Here is a 25,887-nt window from a genome sequence, read left to right as displayed (position 1 = left end):
AATAAATAATTGTTCCATTCGAAAGCGATAACCTTGTTGTCCTCATGTTTGCAGCTATCATACGCTGATAGGCATTCTGACCAATGGAAACGTTTTTCGGTATGGGCATTGAACGATCATTTCAACAACTTATCATCGACCGAATTCGTTACCTATAAAGTTCAGGTAAACTTCACCACCTAAAAATGAGTAATAAATCGGATCATCTTGTTAAGCTACCAGTACACTGTTTGTAATAACGTCAAATATTTCGCATCTTTCGTGAAATAAATTTGAACTGCTGTGTACTGGCTCTTCAAATATTTGATCAAATACAGTTTGCCAAATATTTCATTCGTGTTTGTCAAAGCGATTATTTGTCTATTTGTCAAACAGTGTACTGACCAGTTTGTCAAAACTTCAAACAGCGTAACGCTGCAGTTTGTCAAACTTGTCGATAGAAAATTTTGTCAAACTTGTTGATGGAGAAGTTTGTCAAACTTGTTAATAGAGAAATTTGTCAAACTTGTTGATGGAGAAGTTTGACAAACGTGCTTTGCTCATTCAGGATAGCAAAATACGCCGTACGCGAAACTAATGTGTTTTGACAGAATTTGTTGCCAAAACGAAAAAATGTTAAGGTTTGAAATTCGGCTGATTGATTGATTGTTTTATTTACGTGACTTTAAAAAATTCATTCGCCACGTTAAAAAATCGGCGCTATTTTGATACTGTTGGTATTTGTCTTTCCAGGAAAATCATGCCTCAAATAAATCGGAAAGGTACAAACTATTTGAATTCAATTGTTTGATACATGCTGAAATGTAAGCAAATGCCATTTCGTTTGAATCCTTTCCGATAGTTCACCAAAAATCAGCTGCTCTTGAAAAGCATACAGCAGTCGAGTATACTGCCAGTCTTGCGTGGTATTATTGTCGAATGTATCTAGTTGAATTCTACATCCGGGTCGGACCGTAGCCTGTCTAGACTATTGTTATTTTATCATAAAGTACTGAATGAGCTCATGGAAGTCGAGATGATGAAGAGTCTGTCGATAGCGATTCCATCGAATCCATCAAACGGAACCTGCGTCTGGCGCTGGATATTTACGCTACTAATGTTGGTGCGCCAAATACTACCCAATAAACGGATACACTATCCTCACCACTTGCCAAAAACATGCTCAGGACAAATTGCTCAAGTAGTCCGGTGTTGTGCTTGGTAGCTTTAACAATTTGGGAACGAGAAAGTTATTTTAGCTTCGTCAAATCCCCTCTCCTTCGTCCGTCTTCAGATCTCTCAAAACCTCTGTCGAACCGTTTGTGTTTGGTTTTGTTGCTCATGTGGTACACCCTGCTTTGCTGATGCTTGAATGTTTGGCTGTATATTTTACACGAGTACATCTTTTCCTTTACGTTTGTATTAGAAACCTTGCGTTTGGACACATATGTGTTATACTTTTTACCACAATCGCGACAATCGAACAGTTTCCCGGTGGCATGCAAATTCTCATGTTTTCCCGGGTGTGAAACCTGACGTGTATCTTCAGCGTTATCGATTGAGTGAATGTTTTCGAACAGTGGGAACACATTTGAAGGGCTTTTTACCTGTAACAGTAAACAGTATATAATTGGAATTTACAGAAAAGAAAATAAGTAAAACCTTAACCTACTCGTGTGCCATCGAATGTGCGTCGTCATCAGGTACTTGTCCGCAAACTCTATTACAATATGGACATCGGTTCCGAATGGGTAATGAACGATCCTTCTTTAGCGGCAAACCAGCAGATTCCTTTTCTCCCTTTGAACTATTTTGTTTCATGTTGCGATCCGGATCCATAAATCGACGAAAGCGCTCTGCAAATCACCCATTTCAACTTTTTCCTCTCCCATCCCGCTAATAACGTAAATCTTCCCATTCTCTCCCTTGATGCGCATTTCGGTTTTTGGTTCCAAAGGAAAATGTTTAATTCATCAGCGTCTTCCACAGCGTTTTCGATATCTGATCGCTCATCGTCCGCGTCCTCGTGTACTATCTCTGGATCCACTTGGATGTCAACTTCTTCCGCGCTAGGCCAAATCTGAAAGCAGCTTTCGGAAATAATTAGCTGCTGTATGAGGGTTCGGCGGCGTTTGTAACATGTAATGTAGTTAGATTGCACTAGCGAGGCAATGGAGAAATTTGGCATCGTCAGTGGTGCACCTGATTTGTTCCTTTCGTTCTTCCGTAACGGCAAGCACGCGCCGAAAGAGTGCTTTACATAGGCCAGCGCAGAAACCACACCTGTCGGAGATGTGGGAGGAATGTGGCCACTTAACTGTGAATGTGAGAAAGTACATAAACAAATGAGCGAGAAATGCAACTAAAATCCATACCGTGTTCATCGCCGTTTTGTATGTCCAACAATACAAGAGAATTAAATATTTTTCAAATTCCCGTTCTAATCATTTTTTGTCCAATTGAAGTCTGCCTAAACTTTTTTAGGGTAGACCTTGTCGCTGTAGAGTTCTATGCAATTCCTTTCACACACACTTTTGGGGTTTTGTTTTCCTCCAGCTGACATACATAAAACTCGGCCAATTTAAACGTTCGAATTAGCTCGCCTGAAGTATTTATAATGGTGTTGAAATGCTCTGTGTCGCTGTAAAACTTATTCATGAGACGTACTGTGTAGATATCTGACGTTTGAAATACCGCACACCAAGATCTCGCAATTTTATACTACCGCCCTCCCCTTAAGCCCACCCAGTTAAACTCATTCCGGAACAGGTTCGGATTTCTGAATGGAGCCATTATGGATTCCAAATCAAATGCATCAAACGGTTGTTGCATTTGATTTGGAATCCATACTGACTCCATTCAGGATTCCGAATCAAATTCCGAATGGTTTGACCGGGCAGGAGTGGTTTGTTTTCCTCCCAATCCAAACGTCAAAACGGCACAGTACCAACGCAGCTTGATAAGTCTATACCGGTTGGTTAGGTTCCATCATAAAAAAAATCCGACCGAAAAGCTATTTTCGATTTGTTTTCCTCCACCTGTGACTGGTGGACAAACAAACAAATCGACACAGATCTTTCATTAGGGCCTAAGTCGCAATGTACTCAAATGGAGAAAAGTCAGTTTCAATATTCGGCGACGCTTTTCTAAATAGTTTTTATTGTAGGTATAAATTACTTTATGGTCATGTTTTTCCGGAAGCATCTTTGGTTGAACCTTATGACAATATAACAAAGAATTTAATTCCTATGTGCTTTTAGTGGGTAGAAACTAAAAAAATGCTTACGCCCAATTTGCATCCCAGTCGTGATTTCGCACTTCAGCAACCACCATTTGCGAAATTCTATATGAGAAGAAGGGTCTAAGTCGAAACCTTGAAGAAAATGTATGTTTCGCCGTTTTGTTTTCTTTAATTATAAATCGAACTAAAAACCATTTTAACTAATTTTCACCTCAATCTTGTAGTATTTTTGTTGCATAATATCATAATAGCGAAAACGCAGTTTGTTTACATTTGCGATTTAGGCCCTAATGAAAGATCTATGTGGAAATGTGTACAAATCCTTATCCATCATCCAGAAAGCAATCGTTTTATAGCCCAATGCTTGATCTTACGATTCAGCATATGCCACCGGGTTTTGCATCCAGCGCCGATTGGTCAATGTATGAACCAGGAGTGACATTACGCATCTCGAAACGAAAGGTTTATTGTATTCAAGCTTGTGTGAAAAGGTCGATTAGAATTGGTTGCATAATGTGGCACCAGGTTCCCATTGTTCCAATCCTCATCCCTCTTGAGTTGATAGTCTTTCAAAGAGCATCGAAAGTATTCAAGTAATGTAAATTTTAAAAGTCCATGTAAACAAGTCTTAGGTAAACAAGCACACTGAACTGTCAGAAAAGTGAGGTTATACATTTTCATGCAATGCTCTATGTTTTTGACAGGTATATGAATGAATCATTTCAGCATCAGTGATGCCAGGTCTATTTAAACAAACGCCTGCAGTGAAAATATAAAAGTCTGCAGATTGATACAAAAATCTTCAATAAATTTGACATAGAAATGTAGTATGTATATATTTTAAATGATCAAAAATGTTGAAGGCTTGTGTATAAATTGGCTCGCATAGGCTTTGTTCTGCTAAATATTTGTAATCTGCAAAACATCTGCAGTGAAAATGCAAAATCTGTAGATTTACTAATATATGCAGATCTGGCATCCTTTTAGTATTCCCCACAGGAAATTCATCCAAATGGTGTAAAAATACGGGGAAACAAGGCAAGATAGGTATTCAGAATATGGGGTTAAATGAGCAGCTTGCACTATTTTTTATTTTTTCAATAGTTCGAGGTACCAAATCATCGCGGCAATCGGCAGTAACGAATTGGGGATAAAAAAGGAAGCATCCTATCATATAAAATTTTTTGACGAGAAAGGTCTATTGACCTGCGATGGTGACTATAAGTATCATTAAATAAAAGAATGCTCATATTAGTGGAAAGTTCTGTTTTCGAAACATATTCCCAATAATATGAAGACATAAAAGAGTGTTGGTGGGGGCGTGGCTAAAGTTAGTTCGGTGAAATGGTCATTAAAAAACAGTTTTGGCAGTGTTAGTATATTCATTCTCTTTTCCTATAAACAGTGCTCAATTGAACAATATTTCTTCAAATATCATAGCAAATTACTGAAAATTGAGCCAGTTACAGCGAATCTCTGGAGGTGTCTTGTTGAAAACTTGTTTTGTGGTTTATATCATAAATCAAAATATACCGGACCAATCGTTTTCAAGGTTTGCACAGTTCTTCTACATAACCCCAGGTATTAATCGAAACTTTTATTTTTTTATTGATATTCGAATTTTTCGTAGCATCCAGAAGCTAAAATGCGATTTTCGTTTAAAAAATTTATCTAACTTGTTATTGTAAAAATAATAATTGTTATTGTTAATTTGGAAACTTGTTATTGTAAAAATAATAATTAATGATGTAAAGGTGTGAAGAAATGTGCAAAATTTCAAACAATTTGATTCAGTTTGAGTTATGGTGTACATCGTGTGTCTCCTGAAGATTCACTGTAACTCACCTAATTTTCAATATTTTTGCGGTGAAAATTTTGGAAAATATTGCTCAAATATTGCATTTTTGACTGAATAGACTTGGTACCGATAAAAAATTGTTTTAAGGACTATATTTTTTTCATCAAAACCACCTACACTTAGCAATAATTAAATTCATCAGAAGGTGTGGAACAACGAGTAAAATTTGACGAGGATCGCCGACCACACCACCAAATCGTTGGTAATAAAAATATACGATTGGTTCCTTTTATGTGTCATCGTGAATTCGTCCGATATAACAGTGTTGCATTCCTTCAGCGCTTTGCTTATACCCGATTTTTGATTGATATTGTCAGTAGCGTTTTCTGTAAGCGCAAGATTTTGTGGCTATTTTAGGGCAGAGTTGTTCGTCCATCATCCAGAAATAATGATTCTGCTTCAGATGAAGCGATCGCAAGTGCAATTTTCAATTCAATTTTCAACCTAATTTATTTTCGACGAATTCATACAATTCATCAGTATTATATTGTCATTCACGTAAAAGTTCTCTATCAAATAAATTCTTGCCATTCCATTTGTATACTGGTAAACCCAAATGCAATAAAATTTTATATTTTTTTGTCAATTGATAGATATTGTTTCAGAAACCCTCAGGGGCGGATCCCGAAAAAAATTTCGGGAGGGATCCGGAATTTTGATTTTGTAATGAACATTGTACAATACGTCATATCTCAAAACCTCATTTAATGAAAATTAGTTTTGGTGGTCAAATTTAGTTTGAAATGATTTTAAGTTTGAAATTTTTATAAAATTGAAAGTAATTTAAAATTTCTTAACGATTTGAAAGTTTTTTGGGGGGGGGCGAACCCCCAGGACCCCCCCCCCCCTGGATCCGCCACTGGAAACCCTCCCTTTCCTTCAGGTTCCGAAAGCATCAATCATGTCCCATCTCCTTAATGGAAGAAATACGTTTGCTAAATAATATATATAGCTAAAAAAAGTTCCTTAGTGCACCCCCCCCCCCTCTCCCCTTCCTCGGTTAAGGTACCACAACATCACGCACAAAATCTATCCCACCATCCCCTTGGAATACTGGATGTCAAAATCGAATGCCCTAGATGTAAGAACAACAACTTTGCCAAAGACACCATAACTCTAAAACGAAAGATTAGCCCCTTCTGGACGCTAGATACCCCTGGGGTTACCCCCTCGAACTACGAAAATGCCCGTGAATTGAAAGGTAGTTCATGTAATGATCTTATTTTTTCTAGAGAACATGAGTCAGGAAACTACTAATTAAATAATGTACTCTTACAATAAAACAATGTTAATTTGGAAATGCGGATTTTTTTCCAGTTCCTGTAAAAAATGCAAAATGTGGGTTAGCTCTTGCCTTACTGTCAGATATATAATTTGGCTTCCGCAAAGGCAGAGGGAGAAGGTTTGACTTGCTCTCAACAGAAATTCAACTGGCCTATGCTAGCAAAGAGCAGATGGCATCAGTTTGCTTGGATATTAAGAAGGCTTCAGAATCGGTTTCTATCAACATTCTTTCTGAGAAGCTGCACTAGCATGATCTTTCGCCGATTATTAACAACTTTTTGCAAAACTTGTTGTCTGAAAAACACATGCATTTTTCAAATGGTGATTTATCGACATCACGAATTAGGTACATGGACCTTCCTCAGGACACATATCTAAGCCCCCTTCTCTATTACTTTTACATTAGTGACATTGACGTATGTCTTTTCAATTCCTGTACGCTAAGGCAGCTTGCAGATGACAGTTTATTGCAGGTCCCAAAGCTGTCAATTTACAAGGATCATTGTTTTGTTTTATTGTTTTATTTGAAGCAGGGAAAAGCCCCCTGGAGCTAGGTTTCATTCAAACCCTTTTTCCAGCAAGCGTAAAACCTCCTCATCTTTTGTACCAACAGATTATAAACATCCATATGATACATTAAAATAGATTTTAGGACCCCTCACATCGATTTTTCATCCGATGCTATATCTTGAATCCGTTAGTAACTGCAAATTTCGAAAGGCTTGTCGAACTTAATTCCTAAACCCGATTTATGTCCTTGCACTTCAATTATATGGCAAAAAATATCAATCCTTCTTCATATTATCCCAACCATGTGGATCTCCCCAATGCTTTTGATTCAACTGTATTCTTCGATATATCCATGAAAGATGAGGTTCGTGGAATCTCGTATCACACACGTCTACAAGTGATCCCTAGCATCTTTCATAATAAATTTTGAGAAGTCGATTTCAACAAGATGTTTACACCGACGGGACAAGCTGCGACGGCTCCACTGGCTTCGGTATATTCAAGCAAAACCTCACCGCCTCATTCAAACTAAATGATCTTGCTTCAGTTTACGTCGCAGAAGTTGCTGCTATTCAGTATACCCTTGGAATTATTGACACTTGGTCCACCGATCATTATTTTATCGTATTGGACAGCCTCAGATCGATAGAGGATCCTTTGAAAGCACATTCCGTATTTTATGGAGACAATATGGGAGCTCTTGCGTGCCTTGGTTTAGCAAAATGGAGGCGGGTCGGGATTAGATATGTTCGGGTTTCAATTTTTTCGAACCCGAACCCGAGAGTATGAAAATTTCAAAACCCAAACCCAACCAGAGCTCCAAATTATAAAATTTGAAAAACCCTAACCCGACCCGAGACCGATCATTGTAAAATTTAAACATCCGAACCCGACCCGTACCCGAGAATGAAAATTTTATAAAACCCGAACCCGAGAATTTTAAAATTTGAAAACCCGACTCGAACCCGAAAATTTAAAATGTGAGAAACCCGATCTGAAGTTACCTTGCTAATACAGAGAATTAACAAAAGATCCCGAAGATTTTTAATTTTAGGCACTTAAGCGGGATCCTAGGCTTATCTAAGAATAGTAGAATCACTCGAACGTGAAGGTGCCCCACACGCGTTGAGTTATATCTGCCTATGGCAAATCGAATCACTGGCGAGTAGAATCCGCATTTATATTTATTATTATTGAATTTCGGATTTGTAATGTTCTGAGAAACTAAAATAACCATCGATATCTTAACCGGAAAGTAGAATAAATCGGCGGCCAACTCATGGGGAAATAAAATGTGACAGTTCCATACACCAAATTTGTGAGTTCAATATATGGGAATTATTCAATTGTACCCGGGCTGCAACGGCCTTTGTAGTCAATGGTTGAAAAGCATCTCGTGGATCGCAACTATACCAAAAATATGCAAATCGTGCTGCATTTAAATGTAATTATCATTTTAATGCATGTTTCTGTTAAAAATATACATAGTTAAATACAGTAAGGACCCGTTTTTATCAGCCCCTTGGTGAATTTTAGGCTGATAAAACCGGGACATTGATAAAATTGGGACAAATATTTTTCATTCTTTTTAAGAAACCGAAGCTCTTAAAATATTCTTCTTTAGTCCCTAGATATATCCCTATCACCTTTCTTGATGATTTAGCTTAAGCTTCACTTAAGGGAGTCTGACAGTGCAAAATTTGAAAAAAAAAAATGAAAAAATTTTATTTGCATGTTTCGGATCTATAAGATAAGAAAAATATTCTCAATAAAGGATTTGCTCGAATTCAATTTGGTTCGTCTGCTAGAGCCTATCAAACTACCAACTATCAATTTTCATATTAAGCTGATAAAATCGGGTCAAAAAGCTGATAAAATCGGGGGTAGCTAAAATCGGGGGCTGATAAAAACGGGTCTTCACTGTAAATAGTTTTCTTAATGGACAATTAAAATTCAATATGTAGCAAAAAGTACTACTATTTAGAGCAAAACAATTTATCAGGAGCGGATCAATAAGAAGTTTCTTATTGTCTCTACTTTCCATAGATTTCTGCTCGGTTTGTTGATTTGTTCAAAACCCGAACCCGATAATTCCAATTTTGAAAAATCTGAACCCGACCCGAACCCAAAAGGTTAAAATTTTAAAAACCCGAACCCGATTTGATCCCGAAAATTTCAATTTTGAAAATCCGGAATCCGACCCGAACCCGATAAGTTTTGATTTACCGAACCCGACCCAAAACCCGTCGGGTTCGAGTCGGGTCCGGGTTTCGGTTTAAAAGCCCGAACCCGACCAAATCTAACTCGGGATTTCATTCGTGTGATGTTTCGGCTCATGTCCAATCACTACAAGCTAGAAGCTTATCTCCGTCGTATTGGGCTCGCAAATAGCGGTATCTGCGCTCGTGGCGATGGTTATCACGATATCGAATATATTGTCTGGACATGCGCCGAGTATCATTCTTCCAAATCTCAACTATTGGATTCCCTTCGTGCTTGAGGAAGACCACCCAATGTTCCGGTTCAGGATGTACTGGCAAGCCGTGATCTCCTCTATATGTCCCTCGTATACACATTTCTAAAAACCATCAATATACAGATTTAACTGTCCTTCTTCGTCTGTACCGCACACCATCGATTCGTCTGATGCGATTAAAAGGTGACATGAAACATTTATGTCATATGAGGGGGTTATGTTCGGTTTCCAGTCTTTGAAGAATTTAACTAGCTTCACTTTTCATCCGACGTTTCGACGCCTGAAACTATTATCAGAAGATTGGAAGCATATGGATAAACGAAGTCGAATATAACTCCAGATGAAATTTTCTCAAATTCTTCATTTTATTTGTTCAACAGATTTCTAGCAAAGAATTCCTTTTGATGATATAAGCCCTAGAAAAAATGGGTTTGAGACGGTTTAATAAGTTAAGCCAGAGAAACTCAAAAATACTCATGCTACAAAAAATTGAATAACATTCACAATTTTCAACCGATTCAAAGTGATAAAGCCTTATTTTCATTGGTTATCAGAAGGCTATAAGTTTCACTAAAAATATTATTTATAAATTTGTTTTATTTTGTCCAAAATCTTGACTAAATGCTCAATTTTCTTTAAAAAAATGAGGAAAAATTAAGAAAATATTCAACAAACTCGTAACCATTAGTCGCATCAAAACAAGATGTTCGAACGATCGAAAGAACATGCATTAACCTTTAATTTAACATAATTATATTTCATTTTGATGTGCTATAACCGAAGATCCACTTTTTTATTCTATCTCAAAAACTGTTCTACTGTAAATTTTTTGGACATCATTTTCGGATTCCGTATAAAAGTTTACATCGAAAATATAGGTCACTTACTGAAGTGCAAATTTTTATTTTTATTTTGTAAATTAGTGTAATTTTTACTGAATCCAAGTTTTTGGAAACGCACGAAAAATCATATCTTGTTTAGAACCAGGATTATGCGTAGAATATACAATTTTAAGAACCTTGTGATATTTTAGAAAAATGTTTGCGCTTAAAGTGTCGGACCTGCCCCCGGTTCCCCTATTTCTACAACAAAACTGCTAATATCCGGCCCACCGATTCCAATTGAACAATGCATATTACTGCATATAGAAATGAAGTAGTTACAGCTCAATAAATCCAACAAACTTCCATCACACTAGTAAGATTTAGATAGACTATTCAAACGGGTCGATATAATCATGCTTCTAGATAAGAATCACAGGTATTAATCAAATGTCCACCCAACTACACACCAAAAAAATCTGAATTTTATCGTTGACGTAATTGAAAACATGACACAATTCAACAAACCGTAATTTACGAAATGACGGAACATTACCGTGTTCCATTCAATTTTACATAAAACATATACTTTACATGCGCAATGACATAAAATTACACTTCCTACCATTCAGAACAAACGCTGTATGTGGAGTAAAATTACATGATTTACGAAATTAAACGTCATGTAAAATTAAAATCAAACGTAAAACTAAGTCATTTTTGATGCTCGTATATGTCAGGGTCAGGAGACGTAAATTTACACTATTTTTTATAGGTGTGTATATACTAATTTGATCGAACATATCCATTTGGTAATGTTTTGCTGTTTGAAGGATGCCCTTGTTCTTATAATCTCGGAGGAAAATCACAAAAACCGTGATTAACAATTTAAATAGCACCTTTTTACAATTTTAAATTATATTCTAAACAAACATGAACAATTTTTATTAATTTCTGCCAAATTAAAACTATAGTGTGATAAGTATAATTATATTGCTAGTTGGATCATATGTGTTTTCGGTTTTTTTGATTTTCAATAAACTGTCATGAAAAACATCCAATTGAACAAGACTAATACTAGGTGTTTCTTCCGAATCTCTTGGCACTTGATATTAGAATTTCCATAGTTATTTTGAACGAATTAGAAACCAGTTGAACTTTTATGGCCTTATTGTATTTATATTTCAGTAACCCACTTTTGATAAATATTTAAAAATAAAAAAAAAATTAGGGGTCTTTTTAAATGTGATCCATATTTTCACTTTCGGTAGCTAAACGCAGAAAGAAAATAAGCTTATCGCATTCAGCAATCCTGCCCAGAAACCCACATAAAATAGATTAAATTCAGTAGAAAATCTTTAGCTCTCACACGAACACTATTGCGGCACACAAGACTGTTACCTTCTGCTGTGAAACGAAGGAAGATGTACCAGCCCACCCATCCACATTTACGTTTTCCTTCCCCTTCCTAACTGGCGATTAGGCGTGGGTGGCAAATTCACAAGGAGGAGTCAGCAGACAGAATGTGCGCATTTATCAAGCGTATAAACACAATCCGGTAACCATAGCAACATCATCCTTTTCCGATTGGTGGATTCCTTTTCGCGTAGCTCGTTCGTGGTTGGATTTTCCTTCCCCTTTCGGGGTGGAAGACACATTTTCCAACTAAGTGAAATGCTTACCTTGTCTGGATTTTACATCCAGCGACGGTGATTCCAGATTCTGCGACAGTATGGACGACGGTGTCGAGGTGCTGGTCGGTGATTGTGTTGACGAAACAAGATTCAGATTACCTGTCCCCAATAAATCACTCCGATGCCGTTGGGACGTGAGCCCGTTGCCCACCAGCAGGTTGCTCGGCGAGACGAGGGAGGTCGCATTAATCACACTGATGGCACTACTGGAACCACTACCACTTGTACCGCTGTTTCCGCCACTACCACCACCACCATTTGCACTGTTACTCGAGTTGTTAATACTGTTACTTGTTGTACCACTGGCATTATTGTTACTATTGCTACTATCGGTATTATTATTGTTAGTACTACTGTGTGATATCACATTCTCCAGCGATTCCGTTAGTCGAGGGGATGAGTATATGTCACTGGGAAAGAAAGCCAAACAGCTTGAGTTAGTGACAGGTTAGAAATAACAGACAAAACGGCCTTAAAAAACTTTATAGACATAGAAAAACAGCCTACTTACCTAAAAGCACTAGAGCTGCCGAGGAAAGCAGTTCGATCCTGCAGCGCCGCTTTTGCCTTCTCTACGCTTTGCTTCAACTGTTCGAATGTGGACTGATGGAAGCGGTAGGAACCCCAGTCGGTGGCGCACTGTGTCAACCCAAGGCAGTCCTCCGACTTTACCTGGTGAGTCAACAGGGGAGATGCTGCCCGTTTCAGATCTAGGGCCGTCTGATATGAGCAAGAGCTTTCATACATCTTGCTACCAAACTTCCGTTTGACCCTGAGAAAGAATGTAGGGAAAATATGAAGGTTAGCTAAACACATTAGAATGAATTATTACATCGTTTTTAGTTATTTATTAGAATGGTAAAATGTTCGCTGAGCCAGTGGCACTTAGCGTAAGGATGTGCCCACTCTGTAAGCTAGACTACAGTTTATCTCCCACATAAAACGAAAAGCTTCCGTAGTTTGGAACGACATACCATTCATTGTGTTTGCCTAGAAGCATTCGATAAATTATGCCATCGTGACGTTTGTTTGATAAAGCACTACGTCGCATTGTACCTTCGAGCAGTTTCAAACACCTCAAACAATAATTATAATTTATACTGTCATTTACATTAATTTAACTGTTTTATCAGTGACCAAAGCGTCGACTCCCACCCATTCGAATGTCATCCAGCCCCGGAGAGACTACAATGCGGCGATGCCCCATTCTACTGCTAGGCACATAAACAATTTTGCTCAGTTGTTGCGTTATCTCACTTTCTCCATACAAATGGCTTACCTACCTACATACTACATTTCATTCCAGTAGTAGTCCGAAATGAGCCGTAGGCAGGGAATGGCATCAGAACAACGGCGATTAATGAAACGATGAAGCTCCAGTTCGGTGCATACGCCAATACTGCGCCTATTTATACCCTCAGATGGGGGTGTTCAGAATCATTTCGTAGAACATGATAAATTCTATGATTGGAAAATCTGTGTAGTCAAGCGTGCATCTCGCAAAATAGAATCGGTTTTAATATGTCTTATTTTAATTTGGAACTGAGCATTGGTAACGTTGATATTGTCGATTGAGATTTCATGACAATTACTCTACAAATCACGATTTGATGTTTCTGAATCTTACCTGCAACGAATCTACTTTTGTTTCATTCCTAAGAATTTTCCACGTTCAACACGTCACATTTTATGAAAATTGATTGAAGAATAATAGATATATATGCACAAGAAAATGATAAAATTTAATATGAATAATAAAAAGGCTCTATAACCCCAATTTCTTGTCTTCGGACAGAGATCAAAAGGGTTCCGTTCGATTTCTGAGATTTTTTTACATTAGAAAAACTGCAAAATATATATGATTTGCATCATGGAGCAGAACAATTTTTAAAAATAAGATATTTTGGAGACAAGACGACCGAGTACCCCACTTTCCCGTATTTTTGAGATACGAAAATATCTCCATTCAAATACTAAGGTTATTTTCTTTGTAAAGAGGTATGAATTGCAATTTTCTGAGTGCTACTTTAAAAGTTATAGCATTTAATATATTTTTTCTCCATATTTTCCCATAGTACCAATTTCAAAAATTTCAAGCGAAGTAGGCGGGGGTTTAGAATTGTCCAAATGATGTGAAATTTGGCATCTGAGCTTACTTTGACACTCGTCACAATATGAGAGGGGTGCTTTTGATAATTGAAAAAAGCGCTAATCTCGATATTCTATATCTCTTACATGAAAAGTTAGTGTTGGCGCTCTCTATGCGGTCACAGGTGGAACTAAAATTTTCTATTAAAGATATAGCTCGTATTATGTACTACAATTCTTCTGAGCATACTATTGAGCTAACATCTAACCATTATTGTACAAAAATGTGTAGTTCGTGGGAATCGAGTACTGACATACAACCATGTACTGCTAGGCCCCATGCATACAGTGCCACCTAGAGGCGAAAATGCGAACTACTGGGTTTTTTCTGTTGGAGTTTTCGATTGATTGACACCGGTGTAGTGGAGTGCACTGGTTTTGCACTTTCTTGCAGAAGTGTCAATGGAATATTCCTAGTTTTCTGCACTTCTGCTAGAAAGTGCAAAAATGGTGCAAAACCAGTGCATTCCACTACACCAGTGTCAATCAATCGAAAATGTAAACTGTCGAAAATTTTTATTCAAACTTCAAGCACGTTGGTCCGGTAGCGAGACTCGTCCGATTTGCTTCAAATTTGGTTTTCAAAAATTCATTATTTTTCTTGGCAGTCTAGTGTCCACTAACAGTGGAACCAGCAGAGAATTCAGCGACGTCTTTCAGTAGGTAATCTTACCTAGTTTGAGTTCCAGAATTAAGACTATTCCCCTTTTAATAATATGAAAACAAAATCCACTACTAGCAAGGCGATTATTACTAAAATTATCTCTTGTGTATAGAATCTTATTTCTAGTCTTAAGATAGCTGTACGCTTTTTTTTCTTTTGTAAAAAAAAAAATATTTCAACATTGTAACCTCCTAGTTTTAAGACACCCAAAATGTAAAAACAAAAGTATTTGGCACCGTCAAAATACAAAAGAATTTGGCACCGCCAAGCTAACGCATTTGTGCCTATCAAATAAACGAAATGAATAAAAAACTAAAATTATAATAAAAATCGTTCCCGGAGCGATATTGGCTGACACATGCAAATTTTATCTGTACCACATTCCTTTAAACTACATTTCATCAGTTGTCATGATATGCCTTCAAACTCTTCGGATCTTCTTAAAGTGTACGGAGGAAGTTCAGTATCGGTTTTCGTTAAAAAACATATAGACATTTATGTTTTTGTAGATCTATTGACGCTCGAACAGCTTTGAATTATACTTAATCAGATGAAAAAAGCGCCTCGAAATAGTGGTGAAGTCTTCCGTGTAGTGTTGAGTTAGATCACTTTGCTATCCTGGACTTCAAAAGAAGGTAGTGTCCCCAATTCAACCGTGTCACCAAACATCAACTTCTACTGCAAACGAGCCTTCCCGAACCAAAACCGCAGCGTCAATTGAAAGCGCAGGACAAGAAAAGGAAACCGACGAAAAAAAACCTTGCATGTTCTCCCGTACTCTTGGATTCGAATCCCTAAAACGTGTTGGCGCTCAAGATCAGTAAAATCGGTGCTATCCCACACGTCTAGCAGAACCACGCAAGTTCTCGCCAAACTGAAGCTACAAAACTGAGTGGACGAATGTAAACAAGCTGTAGGAGGAACTCTTGCCAAACGCGAAGAAAGTTGAGCAGGAAAGAATGTTCTTGGAGGGGAAATATAAATTATTGGGAGAACTAGCCGGTGAGACGGGATCAAATTTAAGTAGTCAGGAAGTGCCGTAAGAGAGTGGGAAGATGGCCAATAAGTTTCTGATTTCGTTCTCTATGCTCACTCCAGTCAACACTCGAAACAAAAAAACCAGCAAAGAACTGGTACGATTCCCCCCTATGAATCACTGATCAGCATCGGTAATCTCGGCGTTGGTATACGACGAAAACCCGTCCCACGGATATTCCGCATAACATGAAGAAGAATGCGGTTCGTTGACTAATAAGCAACTAGCGGCGCGGTATGCTATTTCAGGGTTTTTTTGCAACGAAGAGGGATGCCAATACAAACACCATGCATTGATTTATAACAACCAGAGGCAGAATTCATTGGTTACAGGAGCGACATCGAAGAGCTCAATATCGACATCTTCAGAAAACACCAAGAAATTTTCAGAACCGAATTCGACGGTGACTCATGGATGCTACACACATCAGACAAGATCCAGCGTCACTCTTTTTTTATATTGTTGCATGGGAAGCGTAGATCTGCGCGTTACTCGATTGCTAATCGGTCCTTACATTGCTAAATGAAAAGCTGGCTGACGAAGTTGAGCTGAAAGAAGAGGTTAAATCGCTGGACCGTTGGAACACAGCGCCAAATAACAGGGCGTCTGACTACAAATTCTAATCGGGTTTAAAGATTTGCACCTTATTCTTAGCTGCTGCGAAAGCCAACCGTTCACAGTAGAGAAACGTCTGGGATGGACGATGTGCGGAGGTGGGGGCTCCAATCTGGTATCAAACCCAGTACACTCCGTCTATTATATTAGTAATTGCGATTAGGATGGTTGGTCTGGGTCTTACGAAGCCACATAGAATGCTCCTCTCCGTCAGGAATCAACAAGACATTTCTCTTCAACAATCACTCACCAAATTCACGGATCAATGCTTCGAAACGGGCCTACTATGGTGTTCGCCATGATTCTGCACCGGCTCCACTGCCTAGAGAAATGTATACTCAAGGACTCGCACTCGCCGAAACATTGCCTCAAAAGGCTATATTCAGAAGTTGACAGAGGATGAGATACAGTACCAGCTTACATGGTATTTTCCAGCGTTCTCGATCACGAACCCAAATATAACCCGGGAAGGTGAAAATTGTGTGGGACGCAGCCGTCAAGATACGCAGAGTCTCTCTCAACTCGGCACTGCTCAATCCCGACCAACTGTCCTCGCTCTACAACGTTCTGATCAGCTTTCGTGAGAGCCCCATTGCCTTGACTGGTGACAACCGGGATTCACCAAGTGATGATTCGGGAACCTGCCAACAGTGCCAATGCTTCTACAGGGATGAACATAAGACAGCTTGTTGTCTATGTGATGAGAGTTATGACCTCTGGTGCGTGGCGTCCCCGAGATGCGACCAGTATGTAATAAACCTGAATGCAGATCGCTTCGGTCAGACATATCCAGCAGCCACAGAAATCATCAAAACAGCACCACGTAGACGTCATTATTGTGTGCGTTGACACTGAACGTAGCATTCGTGCATTCGCAAGGTGGATTTGAAATCTGCAATTGAGCCAACAATTCTCAAGGCATCTTGCAGAAGATCAACACCATCGAAAAGAACTTGACCTTTCAATAAAAATTGCCACCGAAAAGGTGGCGTACCGAAGCGGATAGTAGTCGGCTGTAATATCTACGACCGTGATCTATTAGAATGTTGAGAGTTCTGATGACGATATTCGACCCTCTTCAGCTCATCGCTCTATTCCTGTCTATTTGATGATTCTGTTGCAAGAAGTTAGGCGTTACGGCTTTCAGTGGGATGGGAAGATTAACGATAACATTCTCGCACAATTGCGAAGAAGTCCAGATTCCACGATGTTTCCGCTCAAAATTCACTCAGGGCCACGATCATGTTTAGTTATCCACATTCGTGGACGCTAGTGAGAACGCCATTGCCGCTGCCTGCTACTTGCGTTTCGCGCAGAACTGAGTCGTCCGATGCTCTCTCGTGGACTAGAGTCGCGCTATAGATACTATAGGATCCCGAGACAAGAGTGTGAATCAGCAGGAATCGGCGTAGGACTCACCCGGTCAGTCGTCGATTCATTGTCCTTTCTGGTAGACGAACTCTTCTATCACACTGATTCCAGGGACATGATCTGTTGGTTGAACTGAGACCATCTCCAATATTCATCTTTCATCGCATCTCGGGTGAGCGTGATTTTAGAAGCCATACAGGTTCAACAATGGCGTTGGGTACCGACTAAACTTAATGTTGCAGATGATGCTACAAAATGGAAGAAGTCTCCCGATATGACTCTGAGTTCTATATGGTACAACAGTCCCTGACTTTTTTTGGTTTCTGGAAAAGACATGGCCGCATCACTTGGAGAGAGGAACCAAAATCGAAATCGAACTTTGTCCGAGCCTGCTAGCTCATTACACGAAGCCAGTTACTGCAATGTCACCAATTGGAAACGAATGATTAACGCCGCTATTGCTATTCGAAGTTTCCCTGTGAACTGCCGTTTGAAAAGTCAGAATAAGCCCATCACTTCGAAAGAACTGTTAGTCAACAAACGCTACATGATGCACCCAGCTCAACGAGAAGCTTACTTATGTAGTATTCTTCTTCCTGAAATCTAAGCCGCCTGTTCTTAGATCCCTGTACAAGTTGTCACCTTGGATAGATGACCATGGCTAGTTAATAATGTGAGGAAGGATTAGTGCCTGCGCATTAGCTACTGAAGATGTCAAGAATCCAATTATTCTACCTCGTTGGTCGCGTGCCTTACCATACAGGCGATTCACATCGAGGTGCTACAGACTCTCAAAACCGACTCGTGCGACATGGGTCTCTGCAAATTTGCACCTTGTGGAGGAACTCCAAAAACAATTTATAGCGACCATGGTACCTGTTTCATCGGGGCGAAACGGGAATTTCAATTAGCAGCAGTGGAGGTCAACTTTGAGGAAGTGATTAAAAAGTTCAGTAGTGCAGGGATAGTTGGGAGGGATTGATCGGAGTAGTGAAACGGAAGCTGAAGTCGATTCGTTCCCTTACGAGGTCCAAAGATGAAGTACTTCGAATCACGCTAACCGTGATCGAAACCACCTTTCATTCGTTCCCTGACTCTCGTTCCGGTAGATGACGAATTCACACCTGTTCTCATCCGATGGCACAAAACTACTATGTACACTCAACGATAGTGGTGTTGTGCTAAGGTGGAGCTGGCGAAGATGGCTGGTGTTGGCGAACCAATTTCGAAAACACTGTTTATGCGAATATCTGCCAGAGATAACTCGTAGTTAAAAGTTATACGCCATCACAAAACCAATCGAAATTAGTGATGTGGTGGTTATCGTCTACCCACAGCTATCCCGGAACTGGTAGCCCAAAGGGCAAATAATCGATACAAACACCATGACGAAGAATGGCCGAATCAGTTCAGCAATTTTAAAAATCGCAACAGGTATCCACGCGCGCCCGAATCGGATATTGGGTCATTAGGCCGAAGGTCATTTGAGCGAAGGACATTACGCCGAATGGACATAAGACCGAATACACATTATGCCGAATGGGCACAAGGCAGAAGACCAAGAAGCCGAATGTTTAACAGTGAGGACTCTGAGGAGTAAGAGAAGTCGAAGCTTATCTTGCCGAACTTTCGGGGATCCTCGGTTATTATTTGCTTTGCTTGCTTCTCAATTATTTGCTTATATCCTTCTTTTTATCATGAAGGGTCTTTCGAATTATATATACTGTAAAAGATTCTAGCCAGTCCCTGTATATTATTACCAGCTTTGATATTTCGAAACGTAACAAAATTTCAAAAGCAACAACTTTTTGAATATATGTACACGCACTATACTATCAGTTTCTACATTGATCTAGTTCTTGCGGCAAAACCAGTGTGGTGCGGTTTTGCAATGGGATGCAATGGGTGACTCCTGGATTTTTTTTTTTGTGAAATCTAACTTCCCCATACAAAATCCCATGTAAACTTTAAACCGTGGGCGCAAAAATATAGTTTCACCGATAGAGCTAAGAATTCGTACAGTTGTTCTAGGACCCAAATAGTACCCAAAAAGTTGCTCGGGGTAGGAATCTAATTTTTGTCTCACCCTAATGTCCATTCGGCATAATGCCCACTCGGCATAATTTCCTTTCTGCCTAATGTAAATTCGGCCTAATGTTCATTCGGCCTAAGGTCCATTCGGCTCAATGTCTATTCCGTCTTAATGTGCATTGGGCCTACTATCCATTCGGCTTAATTTCCATTCGAGTTAATGCTATTCGGCCTGACGTCCATTCGGTTTATTGTCCATTCGGCCTAATGTCCATTCCGCCTAATGACATTCGGCCTACACGGCAACACGGACAAACGACTATACGGCTTGGTGATGATTCGGCCTAATGTCCTCTCGACCTAATGTCCATTCAACCTAATGTCTATTCGGCCTAGTGTCCAGTCGACTTAATGTCTATTCGGCCTAGTGCCCATTCGGCCTAATGTCCAATCGATTTAGAATTGTTTGTTGGATTTTCTCGGTGCAATTGAAAACGAAACCTCTTTTTCCGTTGTTACTTAACGTTTCGGTCTACTACTCTTCAGCCATCGTCGGACGCCTACAAACATTTATTTCGAAAAATTGTTCACATGGCAATTACAAAAATTCACAACTTATTCAACGTATTCACAATACATTACAAATTAACATTCAAACTCACATAAATTCACTCGGAACACATTCCATTCATTCACAACTTTTGTCGACTGACGAACGATTTGTCCTATTCGGCTCATGGTTCGTTATTCATGTGATAAGGTTCAGTGTGATGTTTGCACAGAAAAAGAAAACCGCGCTGAGCACCAAAAATACATTGTAGTGCCACAAATCGTGCTCGTGATATAGTTTACAGAACAAGATACCGCGAATCAGTCACACTTTTATGTTCTTGCACGTTACTACGAGTTAAAAAACTGTTAATAACCAAAAAATAACATATGAATATGAGTAACATCACTCCAGGTGTCAAATTCGAAGGTAAGCTCTAGAATAAAACGTGCGGATAACGTGCAAATAAATTAAGAAAATCGTGACTAAGATCCTGCAATCATGGACACAAATCACTCTATTCTGGCAGAAAAAGTTCATTAATAAAATATCACGGTAGTGTGATGAAACATCATGAAAATCGCGAATAACCTCCTGCAATCATGAACGTCGCTTAACTATCGGTTTTGTAACCCAAATTATGGACAAGGATAACAAAAAAAAAACTAAACATGTTCAGGGAACAACGACAATAACCCTACCACATATTCGAATGTAACACCATGTACCATATACATTCAGCGCGAACTAGTTTTTTGGAAACACAAATAGTTTCATGAACACGAGATCTATTATTCATAATTACAGGAACTTGGTCACGATTTTCATAAATCGTTCAGTTCACGAAATCGTGATCTTTTTTCATTAATTTATGAACGGATTCTTTTCCCTGTAGTAATAATAGCGCAAATCATAATTCCTTTGTTCTGCAATCCGCGTATCGCTACTTTCCAGATTCCCTGTCCCAATGTCCCAATCCCTTACGCTATTGGCTAATCGTGGCAAATTTTATTCCATCCTTTCTCCGTTTCTTTCTGATTACCTCATACCTTAGTAATTCTTTTTCCTTCTCTTCACGCTGTTGGGGGAATCAAAAGCGTTTTCTATGTTGCATTTGATGCGACCTACAACATATGCTAGTTCCTTTTATAAAATCTTCGATCACTACTGTGCCTAGAAATATTTTTATACATATTTCGAAAACTATTTCAGGTTGTCAAAACAGAAACCGATTTTACGTCATGACGAAGTTGCGGCATATTCGTAGTTTGTCCTGTGTACAAATATTACCAAAAGATCACCGATCAATCGCCGAAGAAGTGTCTGTATGGATCTTGAGAATGGTTCTAGGTGCGAGAAAAGAAATGACAACATCCGCGAAGGTGTCGCCATGTCGTCTGAGGTCAGCTGCAATAAAAAGTAAGATATGGGTAAATCCTGTGCGTTCCATAAAGAAAAGAAAGATGGGATTTCAACAAGATGGGATTCCGTTCAAACCCTGAACCCCCTTCAGTAATGGTTGCAGAAACATCTGCTCTTTTGGGCGAAGGTTATTTGGCCACCATTCAACCCCAATCTTAATCAATTCAGGGTGGTACGTTATGAAGGCAACACCTGTTCCAACAGCTACTCAAGTACAGCAAGCCTTAGAAAAACATTGATCCGTAGGGGAACATGGGGAGACTTGACCAAGCGCAAGATTATATTTTTGGGCTATGGCGTCTTCGATTCGGTTCTTAAAATATTTTCAAAAATATTTTTTTACTTGTTTCGATCCCTTAAGGTAATTTTAAAAGTTTGGAATGAAAAATCCTTTCCTCACAGAAAATATTCCGTAATTAATAAATTTGCATTAAATAATGTAATTTTTTATCAAACTTTGTATGGACATATCTACTCGATTAATAATTACTATTAAAGTACTATATCATTTTATTCCTTATTAAGTATTCCTTATTAAGTATTGAAATGATTTTACATAAATTGGAACATTGAAATAGTTATTACTAAAAATTTGCACGACATTGAACGCAATAACTAATGTTGAGGAGATTTGACCAAGATTTTATGGGGAGACTTGACCAAGTGGCAATTAGCTAAAGAAAGATACAAAATTCCTGATATTTACTATGATATGGTATCTATATATCTGTTAATGTTATTAACGCCATGAACAAATCTCACCTCAAACATAAGTCTATATACAGTGTGTTTGGTTCATGGTTAAGAATCTCTCGATGATTGACTGTCATATTTGGAGAAAAAATCGTTCTACACATACCATCAAATCTCAACCGTTACTAAGTTATTGAACTTTTTGTGTTAAAAACTTAGTTGTCTTAAAATAGCTCTAACTCAAAAATATAGTTTGTATTTCAAATCGTTTAAATCCGTTGGATAGGTGAGAAAATTTCTCATTGAAAAATGTCCTCAAATGTTTCAGCTAATGAGGTTAAGTAACTTTTTCACAGTAATTTATTTAAAATTTAACAATATTGATCGATTTTTCGTTCATTTCGCGAAAATCTTAATAGTTAACATCACCATTTTAATAATTGAAATTGTTAGTCTTGAAGAGTTGCCTAATTTGTTCCTTGACACGATACACTTATCTTGTCTTGTTTTCATGTGTTTGGGTTATTGAACTTGGATATTTTTATCTCATATTCACTAATACTAGCTCTTTTTGAAAAAGTATGGCACTTATTGTACCTCTTCTTATTTTTATTCAAAAGCCAGGAAAATTTTGCAGAAAAAAATGTATTAATGTATTAATACCTTTCAGTTAAGTGAATTTAGTATTCTTTTAGAAGTTAATTAGTTTAAAGTTAGTGTTATTATTAGCATTTTCGTTATTTGTTTAAAATAGTAAATAATAAACATCGCCATTATTATCATGGAATTAATGCATCACAACATGTTCTACAATTCTTCCTTTGACTCCATCCAATTATCTCTTTTAGTTTCGAAGCAAAATCATTTTTATCACCTCGTTTCATATGCAAAAACAACGATTTCGAATCCACTACCTTTGTGATGAGGTCATGCTGTGTTAACTATTAAATTGCAGCGAAATGAAATGCGATAGGGATAAAAGGTTAAATAACAAGTTGTAGAGAATATTAAGGGGCACCAAATGAACAATAGTGATGATAAATGTTGTTGTTTAGTAATTAGAATAATTACAAAACTCTCCAAAAAACGCTAATTTTGAGTTATTTTACTAGTAAAAAGACATTTAGTACACTTAACTAAAAGATATCTGTACATACATCGAAAGGAAATTTTCTCAACTTTCCAATGAAGCCCTAGTGATAACGATACACAGCATGTTTTTTTGATTAAAGTCTTTTAAGCACTTGCAGGTCGATTACAGGTAAAAATTAGAAGTGAAATTACAAGGAAACGAGAAGAGATAGGAATACCATGTTGAAGAACAAATTATAAATCGTCCTCAAACCCATCTTTTGGATAATAGATATTGCTATAATCATAATTCATTATTTTGAGAAAATTAACAAAAATCTCATCAAAAACACCAACTTTGAGCTACTTTACAACTAAAAGGTAATTAAAACTTATAAACTGAAAGATATGAGAACTCCATTCAATAGAAAACCTCACCTTTCTCACCTTTCCAATGGAACAAAAAGATTTAAAATACGAGGTATACTTTTTGAGTTAGAGGTATTTTGAGATAAATAAGTTTTTTACACAAAAAGTTCAATAACTCTGTAACGGTTGAGATTTGATGGTATGTGTAGAACGATTTTTTCTCCAAATATGACAGTCAATCACCCCTCGAGAGATTCTTAATCATGAACCAAACACCCTGTATTTTAGAATTAGTAAACAAAGTTAGCAGTAGTAGAACTGATTTCGTGACGTGTGAACATGCAATGTAAGCAGTATAGGTAGTCCTTAAAAAGAAATGCATTAAAAAATCTAAATTTATTAAATGCATCCCTTCTATATTTTTAATGCTACCTAAGGATCTCGAAAATATGGAAAAAAATAATTACAGTATGTTTTAGATCATCATTTTTTGCTATGATTTTTCAAAATTCTCTTGGTCAAATCTCCCTAGGCCTTGGTCTCCCTGCAGTGAAACTTTTGTAACTTTTCAAAAATTAAATTTAAAATTCTGCAAAAAATCATCATGACACAATAGCTTTGCATATTAGATCTCAATGACTTTTTAGGGACTGAAGGCTTTTTTAGAGCTTTATGCAGATTAAGCTGAAAACCTGATGAAGTCTCTCCATGTTCCCCTACCTGGAGAAACATGAACATAGGCTACTCTTTTACAATGAAAGTTGTGGTAAATCGAAACTCGATCGACGATTACCAAAGTTTCAAACTTTAAGAAACCTTAAAAAATAAAAAACTCATGAATTTAAAAAAAACATTTATTTTTTGCTTTGCTCAATAGTGCAAACATTGTCACGCATACGGTACCGCAGTGGACTGATACTTTCGGATACTTCAAATTTCTAAAGTCGAAATCGTCAACACTTTCTACACATAGGTGTATGTACGACTTCTGAGTCCATCCCTAGATACGACTGTTCGGCGAATCGGTCGAACGAGCCTTTCCTTTGTTTGGTGCGATGTTTGGTAGCATAATGTAATCATGTATGGCAGCAGCAGAATTATAGAATACGCATTTCCGAAAAACGGATGTAAACGTACACAATCTTACTGAGCAGAGTACATTCGCTGCCGGAGGGTGAGATGGTAGAGTTGAACGGGGAACAGTCGGAAAGGCTGACTGTATGCATGAGAAGGCTCCTGAAATTGTGTGTGCGTGGATACACAACAAATGATTGCAAGGCAGCTCTTTCAACCCTACGGAAATCTGCAGCAAGGGGGAGTTTACGGATCGAGAGATTTATAAACGTAAATCAAACGTTGTACTTCCGGTAGAATTTGAATATTCATGCAGATTACAAACCAAGCGGCAAGCTTTTGTGTGAAGACAGTCTGAGGGGGTTATATTTTTATTCACGTTCACTCCACTCTGTAATGCTTCACGTGGTTGTCCTTATACCAATGCATTTGGTAGAAACATATATTTAAGGTTCAGCCAACAGAAGCTCATGTTTCTCATAATATACATACATACCTCATTCTTGAATGTTTAACGATCTCTTTCCAAAATACACTGAACAATCTCACGCTATCTAGGTTATATCACGATCAAAATGAAAATAGTTTTCCGATTAACAGTTCAGGACCGATAACGCACGCGACATTCCGAGCGAAACTAACTAAATACAAAAGTAACATCAACAAGTGCGCTCTGGTTCGAGTGGCTGTCGCCGCGACCTGCACCAAATATGAAACAGAACAAAAAAATAACACAACACAAGCAATTGAGCATTTCCGGTACCGGACATAAATCGAATTTCAAGCACAAACGCACCGCATTACGGTATATGTACCATTCTCCGATTGCCGGAATCATGTACACCTATTGCAATTCTGCCAGCCGGTGGTTAGTGGTGCATTGGCTGTCATTTTAAATGGGGGAAGGGTATTCCTCTTCTAAACACAAAATCAGCTGTTTTACGGGGTCTAATTCATATGCAAAACCCGGAGATGAGCAA

The 25,887-nt window shown here is 38.2% G+C and overlaps 1 protein-coding gene across 1 annotated transcript in view; it reads right to left on the bottom strand.

Annotated features, from left to right (window-relative positions):
- Positions 1 to 25,537, bottom strand: part of LOC131693212 (DNA-binding protein D-ETS-3) — a 244,701-nt gene extending 219,164 nt beyond the window's left edge. The window contains exons 1-3 of the mRNA XM_058980861.1: positions 25,404 to 25,537; positions 12,375 to 12,635; positions 11,852 to 12,273 (exon numbers count right to left, since the gene is read on the bottom strand). Of these exons, the coding sequence (XP_058836844.1) occupies positions 11,852 to 12,273; positions 12,375 to 12,635; positions 25,404 to 25,408 (688 nt within the window). The 5' untranslated portion in view covers positions 25,409 to 25,537. The remainder of the gene's footprint in view (positions 1 to 11,851; positions 12,274 to 12,374; positions 12,636 to 25,403) is intronic.
- Positions 25,538 to 25,887: the final 350 nt, after the last annotated feature.

Source organism: Topomyia yanbarensis, chromosome 3 (assembly GCF_030247195.1).
Source record: "Topomyia yanbarensis strain Yona2022 chromosome 3, ASM3024719v1, whole genome shotgun sequence".
NCBI lineage: Eukaryota > Metazoa > Arthropoda > Insecta > Diptera > Culicidae > Topomyia > Topomyia yanbarensis.
This window is presented reverse-complemented; position numbering and strand designations above follow the sequence as displayed.